Source organism: Bactrocera neohumeralis, chromosome 3, assembly GCF_024586455.1.
Source record: "Bactrocera neohumeralis isolate Rockhampton chromosome 3, APGP_CSIRO_Bneo_wtdbg2-racon-allhic-juicebox.fasta_v2, whole genome shotgun sequence".
Lineage (NCBI taxonomy): Eukaryota > Metazoa > Arthropoda > Insecta > Diptera > Tephritidae > Bactrocera > Bactrocera neohumeralis.
Genome location: NC_065920.1, coordinates 6503060 through 6516676, shown reverse-complemented (window position 1 = coordinate 6516676; position 13617 = coordinate 6503060). Strand labels below are relative to the sequence as shown.

General features: G+C 38.4%; 1 protein-coding gene across 3 annotated transcripts in view; it reads left to right on the top strand.

Moving 5' to 3' along the window:
• Positions 1–13342, top strand: part of LOC126753346 (protein bowel) — a 30770-nt gene extending 17428 nt beyond the window's left edge. For all 3 annotated transcript variants that reach the window (XM_050464710.1, XM_050464711.1, XM_050464712.1), the window contains exons 2-3: positions 5777–6715; positions 9866–13342. In XM_050464710.1, the coding sequence (XP_050320667.1) occupies positions 5859–6715; positions 9866–11621 (2613 nt within the window). In that variant the 5' untranslated portion in view covers positions 5777–5858 and the 3' untranslated portion in view covers positions 11622–13342. The remainder of the gene's footprint in view (positions 1–5776; positions 6716–9865) is intronic.
• Positions 13343–13617: the final 275 nt, after the last annotated feature.

Below are 13617 nucleotides of genomic sequence, written 5' to 3'. Positions count from 1 at the left end.
GTTGTGCAAAGCGTTTTTATTGCAGTAGCTAATAAGCGTTGAAAGCCATTTTTTTGATTAACAAATTTGCTTTGGAATATTTTTTTTATAATTATTATTTTTTTTCTGGGGAATTTTGATAGATACACTTTGCATTTAAAATGGTAATTTCATTGTCAACGCTTAATCTACAAACGGTGGCAATTGCTTAACTCAAAAGAAAGAAATATGCCTTTTTGTTGCTTTTGTATTGAAATACAATAGTCAGCGCTAAAGTAGAGAGACATAAATTTTAATAAAATAACACAAAAAAAATCAAAAGAAATGCCAATAATTTAAATATTTATTTGGATATGAAGACAGTCACTGACAAAGAAGTGGAGACATTTGAAAAAATAAATATTTTCTTTACTTCGGGTAAAAATTTTTTTTCGGATACATTTCGGAGAAACAATATTTTTAATTTTTATATTTTTATATTTTTTATATTATTTATGTTTTTTTTTTTTAATTTTTTAATTTTTTTCTTTTTTTCAACTCTTCTTAATAACTGCGGAAAAGCTTTTGACAAATGTTTTAAGCAAAAATATTATTTTTAGTTGTTTATGCTTCTTCATTCTCATTTCCGGCTTTCTTGGCTTATGAGTAACTATGAAAGCTTCAAATATGTCTAATATTAGCTTTGTTTAACTCGCTAAACTAAAGGTAAGGGTGAATAGAACAAAAAAAAAACAGCTATAAATGTAACTGGTATAAACTGGTATAATCAAACAGAGACGAATTTTCAAGCGGTTTTATAATTTTAATGAGTTATCCATTATTCTCATTCTTATTTCCGGCTTTCTTGGCTTAAGAGGAACTATGCAAAGTTTCAAAAAGTCTAATACTATCTCTGTTTAGCTCGCCAAATTTTAGAATTTGCGAATAGAACAAAAAAACAGCTATAAATGCAACTGTTATAAACTGGTATAATCAATCCAAATGCTTTTTAATCAACTCAGGAAATGCTTTTAACATTATTTTTAAACAAAGGTATAGTGTTCAGTTTTTTTAAAAATTTTTCTCATTCTCATTTCCGGCTCTCTTGTCTTATGAGTAACTATGCAAGCTTCAAATGAGTTTAATACTAACTGTTTCTAACTCGCTAAGCTCTAGGATTGCCGAATGGAACAAAAAAACAGCCATAAAAGCAACTGGTATAAACTGGTATAATCAAACGGAGACGAAATTTAAAGCAGTTTTACCATTTTAATGACTTATCCATATAATTGAATGCATGAAATCTAGCTGTCTAGCTTCCTAGGGCACAGCCTTAATGCCAGAGTGGCGTATCGAAGATAGCTACACACGTTTTATTTGTGGGTACATTGGTAGCTCGCTCGCAAAACCTCCAAATAGCTGTTCTTGACAAAAAAATTTAAAAAAGTGTATGATTTATATCAAATAACGTGACTTACTGATATACATACATATGTATATGCCAATAGCCCAACCCAAGCCTTATTACCTAAACGGACAAAATACCCACATGATTTTAATGACATACACATATTCTATTTTTATAAATTTTTTGTATTTTTTTTTCTTTCAAAAGTAATTAAAGTGGCTTTTTGTCGACGTTGTCACATTTAAGCTTCCATCTGATAAGCCACGCCGCACAAGCCGCACTTATTTATTTAAATTCTTTTTGGTCACCACATTATTTTCCTCTTATGAAAAGGCTGAAAAAAGAACTATTATCTACCATCAAGCCAAGCATTCTGCCATCGTTTATTTGCTTAGCCCGTTAAAGAAGGCTGTGTGTATGTACACATGTGTGTGCGTGTGTGTGTGTGGTGTTTACTTAAGCCAGCAAAACAACGCCGTCATCAATGGTATTTGCTGCCTCAAAGGGGTTTTATTTGATTTTATTCTTCACTTTTTTCTACTTTTTTATTTTGTTTGGTGGCCTGAAGGCATTTTCGACCGATGCTGTGCGCTGAGCATGCGCACATACTCACACGCATTTATATATGTATGTATGTGTATAAACATATTTATATTTTTTTCTTCCTCATCATCAACTCAAAGCGTTTTTTTTTATTTTCTTGCTTTCTGTCTTAGCCGCTTTGTTGCAACCTTCAGTTGCGGCACTTACGGCATTTACCGACCGATGTGAAGAAAAAAATGTTATATACATATACACACACACGCATTTAAAAAAATTCCAATGTCCACCAGCCGCTGGCATTTGTGTTTTGAAAATTACAACAAAAAGGAGAGAAAAAAGCGCAACAACAACAAAAAAGAAACAACAAATAAAGGTCCAGTATCTGTGCGCTGGCTTAGACTGTGGCAGTGTTGGCGGCCATTAGCCAGCAACCAGCAGCCATCGGCCATCATTTGGACAGCCGCGATGAGCTCACATTTTCAGCTGAGGCTGCTGGTGTGGAGGAGGTTAATAATTCGACGAAATTACGGCACATTTACATTTCAAATTTCTTGTTTAGAAAAAAAAAAAACATTTTCCATAAATTATAGAATGAGTTAGTAACAACCACAAATTATAACCTAAAAGTTAGTAACTAAAATCTGCCAGCATGTAATAAATCATAAATCAAGTGTTGTCACTTGTCACATGTCACTAGTCATGGTCAGCTGCCAATTTTATTAATTTATCAGCTGTTATGAATTTATCAGCTGTTGTAGGAATTCGCTTCTGTCATTTATGATTAATAACTAGTTGACGTTTTGGTAGGTGAGACAATGCTACTTATAATACTCCAAATTGTGGTTATGTCACTAAAATAGAATTAGGAACATAAGAACGGCCCTGTCACTTGTCAATGAGACTGTGACCAATTTTTTCCAATTTTCTCAGAGGTTAAGAAATCTCGGAGAGGAGTAAATATGCCATTCAAAAATGGTAGCCGCAATTTTTCTACGGTGATTTTAGTCATTTGATAAGAAGAGACTCTATAGAAGTGATAAAAAGACAACATCAAGTATCAGTACTGACGAGTTCGCTTAGTCGTAACTTTATATGACAGAGAGATTTGACATGATGTCAAATATCTAAAAAAATGTCTTCGACAGCTTTGTAAACTTCTCACTCACACTTTTTTCCACCATTCATGACTTTATTGCCTTCATCAGTATCTCAAAACTATCTCTTCGTGGTTTCGAACACAAAAAACTATGGACTTTGTAGTTAAGTCAGTCATCATTAGCTTATCATTGCAAATTTTATAGGGAAGAGCTTACTTCAACTTCCAACAAGGTTTCACTATAAAGTGTTTTTATATGCCCGCAAGACTCGTTTTTATTTTTCTCCTCGAAAGGGTCTTATTTGATTACTTTAATTTCACATACGTGGCTATCTGCGATGCGTGAGAGTTTCATTGAAATAAATGGCTATTTGTTTTACGTACACTCTATCTGCATTCACTATGTCACTGTCCGTTTGTCTGTCCGACTATTTAGACGGCTTTACGACGTACGGTCAATTGTGCTGTTTGTTTATTTACAGGTTTCAGCTTATTTTGTTTGCGGTTCCAAAGATGCAAATGCAGTTACAGTTGCGAATGTGTCCAAGTAGGGATTTTGTAAAGTGTCTTTTAGTATTACTGAACTGAGAACAAGCTGTCGGTTTGAGCAAAATTTTCCCTTCTTCGGTATTAAAGAAAGTAGTATCCTTACTTCACATCTTAGTGCTCTATGGATCTTTGAAAATCATATTCAATCGATCTTTGATACTTATACAAGTTCGTACTTAATCGAATAATACATTTGTCTCCTCGTAACAGAAAGGGATCCGAGTTTGTACCTTCCGAAAGGTTGATGAATCCAAATTATTCGGATAATGTTTTTTTGCCGTTAAATCGCGAAGCTCACTGCTCTTCATTGTCATTCATTAGTGCTTTATGATTTCAAAAGCTAACAGAGTATAACAAGAAAGTGTTCAGGAAAGCTATATCGAAATAAGTTGAAATGCTTTTAAGCTGTTCAAATTTCTATAAGCAGCAGTTTGACCTACAAATTCAAGGCCTGAGGTTTGACATTATATACGACTAGTGAAAATTTAGAAAGGATCCGATTTGTAATTACTATTTTTCACACGAATTCGTTTTTTTTCATAATATGGTTAAGATTTTTGGCAAATTCGTTTTTTTTTCAACATAGTTCCCTTCAACGTATATACAATGTCCTTCAAACTTTTTAATACCAATTTTTGCAGTACGATTTGTCCTTTGCTTCAAAATAGGCCTCGGTTTCGGCGATCACCTTTTCATTCGACGAAAATTTCTTCCTACCGAGCATTATTTTGAGATCTGAGGACAGGAAACATTCCCTGGGGGCCTGATCTGGAGAATACGGTGGATACGTAAGCAATTCGAAACCTAATTTATGGATTTTTGCCATCGTTTTCACAGAGTTGTAACACGGTGCATTGCCTCATCAAGGCAATCAAGGCAAACAGCACTTTCCTTTTCTTTAAATGCGGTCATTTTTCGTTTGACCTTCAAACGGTCCAATAAATAGAGTTTGTGCGTTTTACAGTTTGATCTGAACTTAAGAACGACTAGTTTGATGAGACTGGAGAGTAAAAGTTATAATGGTTGTGTTATTTCAAGTCGATAAACGACTATCAGCCCTCAAAATAATTAAGAAACGGGTTAGGAATTTCCAACAGGCTATACGCCTAAGTAAGAATCTTCAATCTTCTTCATATGAGAATCAATATGTGCGCTGGAAACGCGGCTGGTGGTAATCCGATAACAATCGAAGGCATTATTAACAACATTACGGATAGTGAGAATCAAAGTGGATAAGAAATAGTGAATATTAAAGCTTTTGCGACTGAGAAAGAGAGAAAGTTGTAGAGTAGATTCTTATGGTGGACACAATGAGCAGCTGATTATAAAGCTGTCGTGTTAGTTTTGCTGCTGCTGTGCGGCAACAATCTGCGTTTGATTAGCTGTGCTCAAACTGTGATGTGCTTTGATTGAGGTCAATGAATGGGGGAATAAATGCATGGCTGATAAAGGGGGGTTGAGTGCGGGTGACACGAGTTTGTATAAAAATTTCTGTTAAGCGAATTTTGTTTATAAAAACCGATGTTATAAAATTAAAATTGAAAAAAAAAAAATAATAATAATTCGGTGAGAAACTGCCAAGTCGAAGACGGTGTGGAGTTTCAGAAATATGTGAAATTGCAGAACACTCACATGCACTCAACTAATCTTTGGTATAGTCAGCAAGAATTGCAAATTATTTTATGACTGCCGCGCCTCTGTCGCTGCTACTTGTCAGCTACTCTTCAAACGCGCAAAGCGTTAAGGCGCTTAAGTCACGCACTGCACACCAGCTTAGCAGCAGTGCTGACAAGCAACTGCCGTTGCGTTAATAACGCATATTGCGCTGTCGAAATTCAGCCGACTACTGCATATAGTCAGTACATGTTTGCTAAGTGTCTAGTGTGTTTATCAAAGTCATAAACACCAGCTTATCGCTGCTGTGCTGGATAGGAAATATTTTAGTCGTTTCTGCCCGAAGATAATAAAAATAACAATCAGCAGTTTATTGCGCCATCATTTAGATAAATATTAGAGAGTATATTTTAGCACGGCAGGGTCAATAAAATAATATACACATATACGTTTGTACCTTTGTATATATTTGGAGACGCGCGTAAATCCCGCTGAACAAACGCGTCGCTTATCTGCTGCAGTGAATACTCACCACTATTAGCGTTAAATACTTTTCCACAACTCCAAAAGAAATGCTAATGTTTATATTTTGTTTCTTTCCATTACAGTACTAACTTGGCCATGCCAATGACGCGACGGTGAGCGCCACAAGGTTACCAACACGCGTCAACGTCAAGTGCTAACTGAAAAATGCCTACCGAAACTACAATGCTAGAGGACCGTCCTGGCGGCGGTGCCATGACTATGACGCGTCCGAGCCGCCTGGAACAATTCTTGCAAGCGCCTGGCGCTGGCGGCGCGTCGGAACAACGTAGCGCGTCTAGTGGACGTGTGCCGGGCGGCGCTGCTGCCGCCGCGGCCGCTGCAGCTGCTTATGAGACACAACTCGCTTACCAACATCATTTGGTGGCGGCTGGTTTAATGGGCGCTGGCGGTGGCGCGGCGAATGCGCAAGCGGCTCACTCTGCCTTCGTGCCGGTGCTGCCATCACGTAACGCTATGCGCGCGCCAGGCGCCGCCGCCATTTATGGTGGCATGCTGGACGCGGAGGTGGCCAAGGAGGCGAGCAAACGTCACGGTAGTAATACAAATTTCGAGATCATCTCCATGATGGCGGATAAGCGCAAGGAGTTGGCGTTGCGCGAGGCTGCCGCGGCGGCAATGTTGATGCAACGACCACCTGGGCAGGGTCCACCACCGGGTGTGCCTACTGCTGTTATGTATCCACCACCACCGTATTTGGGCGGACCGGGCCCATCACCAACTGGCGCCGGCACATTCGCCTTTCCATCGGCAGCCGCAACGGCAGCGTTGTTTCCCGCTGGGCTGCCACCAACCATGCACGCCGGTTTGGATCGCCGTTTGTTGCGCGCGCCGGGACGCGCATCACGTCCGAAGAAGCAGTTTATTTGCAAGTTCTGTAATCGTCAGTTCACCAAGTCCTACAATCTGCTGATACACGAGCGCACGCATACCGACGAGCGACCGTATTCGTGTGACATATGTGGCAAGGCGTTTCGCCGGCAGGATCATTTGCGCGATCACAGGTGAGTTTGGCATGTTTTTTTATACACAGCTTTCCTTACCGTGTTGTTATTATTATTACCTTTTGCCTTGCGCATCCATCATAAACTGTCAACTGCGAAAAAAACGCGCGCGCTGTACGTGATTGTCTTGCAAGCGACGACGCAATCAAATTACTTTCGCATACAAAGAACGAGACATGTAAGTAAAAAATAACAAAACCCTGAACGCTCATTAAGCGCAATGCGGTTAGTGCGCGCGATGTGCAACGGCCGCGGCAAGGGCAAACCGCAAGCCCTACGCAACTACAGCCTGCGCGCAGTCACTGCCAGACCACGACGCAGTGCGTTTAAGCGGCGTAAGAAATGCGAAAAAAGGATTGAAAAATTAACAGCCAACAGCGGCATTTATCTTACGGGCACACAACCAGCAATCAGCCTGCGCGCAAGCGCTACAGTGCGACATGTTGTGTTTGCCGCGCGCAGAACCTGTTTTCAGCTCGAGCATAATTTTTTCGCTTTTTTGCCCTACCATTAGAGACTGTCGGTTGCTGCTTGGGCTATTTGGCAAGCAATCACGGCGACAGGCCAGCCATTTTAAGGTGGCTGATGTGTGGCGATTTGCGGCGGTGCTGGCTGATGTGTTGACTTAAGCCATGGCCATTGCTGCCGGCCGTCGAAGTAATTCTATTTGTGTAGTAAGCGTTGCTGCTAGTTTATAGAATTGCCGCGCGTCATCTGTAGAAAATAACATTAATCATTCTGTAGCTGTATTTTTTTTTGTTGTTGTTAAAACTACACAACTTTTCTGAGAAATAAGTAATTATGATGTTTGCATTTAGTTCAGAAAGTTGGTGTTTTGAAAGTGTGATTTCCCATGGTTGGTGACGAGTTAGGAATGTTATATACACCACTTATAGAGCTGTTTGATTTGTTAACCAAACAGTTAAGTCAGGCTTTATTAATCTACGAACTCGAAACAAAAAGTTTAAAATGAACAAATCTCCAAGAAAAAGCTCCAAACACTACTCTTTAAATCTTTTTTCCAAACTATTCCAATATGGAACTTAAAAGCTTTGTAATGATAGTCTGTCTAAGAGACCGAAACAACAGGAATGAGACAATCTAAGGTCTCAATCTAAGGTCTCAAAGTGCGATAACAAAAGAAAAAAGCTTCTGGTTCTGTTGTAGTTCATAAGTCCTACTATATGCCTGAGGGAAAGGAACCGTATTAGCTCGAACTGGAAGCAAAAAGCTTAAAATGAACAAATCCTCACGACAAAGCTCCAAATACTACTTTTAAAACCTTTTTAGCCAAACTAATCCAATCGGAAATTTATAATCTTTGTATTGATGATTTATAAAGCAGGCTCTATAAGAGACCTAAACAGCAGGAATGACACAATCTAGCGTATTAAAATAAGACAATACTTTCAGAAGAAAAAAGCTTCTGAACTTCAAAAGTCCCAATAGATGTCTGAAAAAGAGGAACCATAATATCTTTACTGGCAAGGTTTAACCCATATTGAAAATATCCCACGGATCTGACGAAAAAATGCTGTTCAACTTGACTAACATGAATAACAGTTATATTTTCGAAGGGGAGACAGTTTGTTTCCATAAAAATATCGACAGGTCTTAGATCTTAAGGGTAAAGGGTAAATTTATTTATGCTTTATACCAGACTAAGGTATGCCGATGGGATCTAAAGCTCGGTCATATTTTATCGAGGTTACAGTCTTCACTTGCTGATAAGACAAGGTCTTTGCCTTCAAGGTACCACTTGAAACCCTTGAATAAATCAATTAAGCAATGAGTAAGTGAGGCAAAACTTTTAACCACAGACAAGCGATTCTGACAGATTCTATAAACCTGAGAGACAGAAACCGTTAGAGCTTTCTTGGAAAGGTTTAAACCACTTTCCATTGAAAAGATCAGACGGATCTGACGGATCTGCCGTCAATCTGAAATATAAAGTAATGCTGATCGACTTGACTGACATGAATAATAGTTCTACTTTCGAAGAGGCGACAGTTCAAGGTCCCACTTGAAACCCCCGAATAAATCAATACAGCAATGAGCAAATTTTATTCCTGCAGGCAAACGATTCTGACAGATTCTATAAACCTCAAAGAGAGGAACCGTAAGAGCTTTATTGGTAAGGTCTAACATACTTTCCATTGAAACTATCTGACGGATCTGCCGAAATTTAAAATAATGCTGGTCGACTTGACTGACATGAATAATAGTTTAACTTTCGAAGAGGCGACAGTTTGGTTCCGTAAAAACGTAGGCAGGTCTAAGATCTCAGGATCAACACTCAAGGGAATAGACTACATTTATTTACGATTTCCGACATACTGAGGTATTTTGAGGGAAGCTAAAGCTGTGACATAATTTATAGATGGTACAGTCTTAACTTGCTGATAAGACAAGGTCTTTGCCTTCAAGATACCAATACTGATATACGAAACTCAATGAAAAAGATATTCAAACGCTTGAATAAATCAATGCTGGGATAAGCAAATGATTGACCACCTTTTCACTAGAGACAGAAGACTCTGACAGATCTCGGTCTACCAAAAATACAACGACATTTTCTACGTGCGTAATCAGCGAACACAGCTCAGGAGCCGTAAAACTTCTACTTCAAAGTTTGATACCCGATACCCGAAGTATATAAAGTAGTATCGCTATGGAAGGTGACGGAGTTCGTATTAGACTACATAAACAAAATTACCAAAGTCTCGTAACTGTAAACACCAAGACCTTAACGGAGTAATTCAACTCCAGAACCTGCAAAATGGAGTACGAGTTTTAAAAAAAATAAGCTCGTTGTCAAGAAAAGACCAACAATATCTTATATATTTGGTCTAACGAACTCAATCCATTAATCTACCGCGACTTGAGCTTCGTTCGAAGACTCACCTACTGTAATTAGTGTAAGCGTCTTTACAGTGCCGCCTCCAAGCACACGAACGCAAGCTTAATGAGTACCGTCGCTAAGAACACAAAAGAAATACAACCCAAACATTAAAAGCTGCGCGCATTCCCATTAGTTTCCCACTATTTTACACGTTTGCTGCATTCTTTATACGTGCCACTTTATGTTATTATTAATCACGCTCTAGGCAAACTAATGAAGAACTTAATTTTTCGCTTTCATTTCCACAGGTACATACACTCCAAGGAGAAGCCATTCAAATGTACCGAATGTGGTAAGGGTTTCTGCCAGTCGCGCACACTCGCCGTCCACAAGATCCTACACATGGAAGAGTCGCCGCACAAGTGCCCCGTCTGCAGTCGCAGCTTCAATCAGCGCTCCAATTTGAAAACGCACCTGCTCACGCACACCGATCACAAGCCGTACGAGTGTTCTTCCTGTGGCAAAGTGTTCCGACGCAATTGCGATCTGCGACGTCATGCGCTCACACATGCGGTCGGTGATGGGCCGTCCGAGTACGTGGATGTGGGCGAAGAAGATGAAGGCCGGCATTTGAGTGGTGATGAAGAGGACACACTACTGGAAGTAGATTCACCGCGACAATCGCCGATACACCGCTTACACAGCGGCACGCCAACACAAGAGCTCGGCGGTGCTGCTGGGCATGCAGAGAAGTCTAGCGGAGAGGCACGCGCAGCAGCGCGCATGCGTCTCAAGCGTAAGGCATGCTATGATGCAGCCGAAATTTCAGATGAATCAGAAGAAGAGTTAGACGAGGATGATGAGTTGGATGAGGCCGAGCTGGAGGATGAGGCGGAGTTGGGCGAAGATGAGGACGAGGAAGAAACAGCGCAAAATATGCCAAAAGTTGGTTTACTAGAACCGCGTCCAACCGGGCAGGGTGTAACACATTGCCATCACGAAGGCGGTGAAATGTACACTATGCGTCCGACGCATGAAACGCGCGACTTACATGATTCAATGCATGCTAGCGATTCGCCGCACACTTTTAACGCACCGCCAACCGGTTCTGCTTTCATGCCGTCCTCGCCGAGCGCACGTTACAATCCGATGCGCGCGCTACCCGGCACTGGTGAATCCATACATTCGCCCTCCACATCTAATGGGCCCGAACCGTACATACCCATGTTACATGTGCGTAGAGATCTCCATCCAAAAGCGTTACTATTAAGCGCCGCCGAAATGAAAGGTGCAAATATAATGCCACCAGGTGTATTGGTTGGCGCATCACCGCTGCCCACACCAACACAACAACCACCACCGACGGCGTCAACAATTTCATTGCCACCAGTGTTAACGCAGGCGCAACAAGCAAGCGGTATAGCGCCGGCAGCGCCACCACCACCCTTACCGCCGCTCTTAGATACAGGCAAGAATTTACAACAGCCGCTGCACTCACCGCTCGAATCGATGCCCAGTTTTCTTGGTTCCATACCGATACGTAAGCGCATTGTGGGACTCGAACAAATGGCCGAGGCGCAACGCGCCTACAACGCGCACACGCAAAGCGCCGGTCTCATGGCACTCAATATGACGCGCACGCATGCCGCGCTGAAAGCAGCGCCACCGCCGCCACACACTCTGCTCCCGGGGAAACCATATATGTCAAGCGTAAATCAAGCGCCGCTCTTATGTGAGTCTAAATCGCTGTTGGCTGCCGGTGGTGGCATTGCTGTTGGTAGCGCGCATGCTGACACGTCAGCGCTGCTGAGCCGGGAAGCGGCAGTGGGTATAGCGCCATTAACGAGCGCCAGCAGCAGCAGTGAGCGTCACTACCTGTTGCCACCTAATAATGCAGTTAATTTGAATACTCAGGAGCCGTTGAGTGGCGTTGGCGCAACGCGCCCATCACTATCACCAGCATCTACGGCGATGACTATGCAACCACATCAGCAGCAGCAGCAAGCAGCGCCACCACCTACGCGTCGCACCGGCTTTAGCATAGAGGATATAATGCGCCGCTGAGGTCGTGTTTGCTGCCACGACATTCCTATATTTTACTTTTTACCATACCGCAATGGTTTCTTTAAGATTTTTGATATACTATTTGCTATAAATTTATGTTTAAATAGTTTATAGAATACATTTACAATCCTCAAGTGCCTTCTCATATGCTATGTACGTATATTCTAGTGCTTCAAAGCCATGCTATGTATACTTAAGTTATCCACACACATAATTTAATTAGTATTTTCGCTTAGCTTAAGTTGCTTATAGCTGTACTTTTATGCAAATCAGTGAGCTTTTTATTTGTAAAATTTCAATTATTTTTCCCACATATTATTTTATATATTACAGTATGCATGTACACACACACATATTTATAAAAAAATATATGTAAAATTAGTTTTAAACATCATAAGTTACTAGTTTAATAGCTCCGTTATTTAGGTATGTATGTATGTTTTCTACTTGCCGGGCACTTAGTGCTCTTAAATGAGTTACGTATGTATGTTTACGTAAAATATTATAATAATGAATACGTTTACTTAATAAAGCAACAAAAGTAATAAAAATGTATAACGAGTTGAGCAACGCATTCTTTTAAGTAATTTTAATAAGTAATATTGTAAGTGGATCTTATGTAACCGATTGAGTTGGAAGAAATTTGAATAAAATTGTATTACAAGCAAGAAACTGTAAATTTTTCAAACGAGGATTAAACAAACTCATCTATATTGTAAAACATGTCCATAATAATTTTCATATAAATTTTGTGCTGCTGCACCCGAAAAGCAGACTACAGTTTCTTAAAACAGATCTACAGAAAGACACTGTAGTATAGTATTACAGTATTTTTAAGACTATAACAGTCTTTCGATTTTTTGTTCAAAAATAAAATTTCGGCACCAAAAATGTGAATAAAATTTCGGGATTTTAATATATTAGATTTTTTTGTAAAAAATAAAATTTTGGAATTAAAAATGTGAGTCCCGAAATTTCGGGATTTTTATTCTTACGATTTTTTGGAAAAAATTAAATTTCGGGATTAAAAATGTGAATCCCGAAATTTCGGGATTTTTGGAGATTTTGATTTTTTTTTTAATTTTTTTAAAATAATAAAATTTTGGAACTAAAAATGTGAATCCCGAAATTTCGGGATTTAAAAATTATTTAAATATTGAATCAAGCAACACTTACAAACACATAAAACTTGTGTAAAAATATTTTTTGACTTTATAAAAAATATGATTTGAATTAACCCGTTTCCATGACCAAACCCGAAGTTTTGTTTAAAAAATTCCAAACAACACATACATATGTATGTATGTATGTACATATGAAATAAAATTTTTTTATTTATTTTATTTTATTTGAGAATATAAAATCAAATAAAGTGGCCTAATTAAATTACAATACTCTTTCTTTCTTAGTTATATGAGATCCACAGCGCAGTTAATATTGAAAAAAAATTAATAAAATTTACCAGAAATTAAAGAAGTGATATTTTATGAACTTTAAACAAGAAACAAAATTATGAAATATATATAAAAATAAAATAAATTAAATTATAAATATAGGATAACAATTTAAAGAATTCAAAATAAGAAACACCTAAAGAATCATAAACAAAATGTTTCTTAAAAAATAATAATAATGTTGAGCCAACAAACAATAATTATGAAATTCTGGAGGAAAAATTTAACAAAATTGAAAAAAAAAAAATTTATAAAGTAAATGTAAAAATTTAGGTATTTAAGTTAAAAATTAAAAAAAAAATAATATTGAAATAAAAAAATATGAAATATATAAAAAAATAAGAAAATGTTAACAAAAAATTTATGAAACTTTAAATTTTTTTTAATAAAATATTAAATTTTTTTCATAATAAAAACTTAGACGTAGAATTTCATTATAAATATATAAAATTTATTTAATTATTTAAAACATAAACTTATTTAAAATATAAAAATAAATAAAAGATGCTGACCTACAATTGTATACAAATATAGTAGATTGT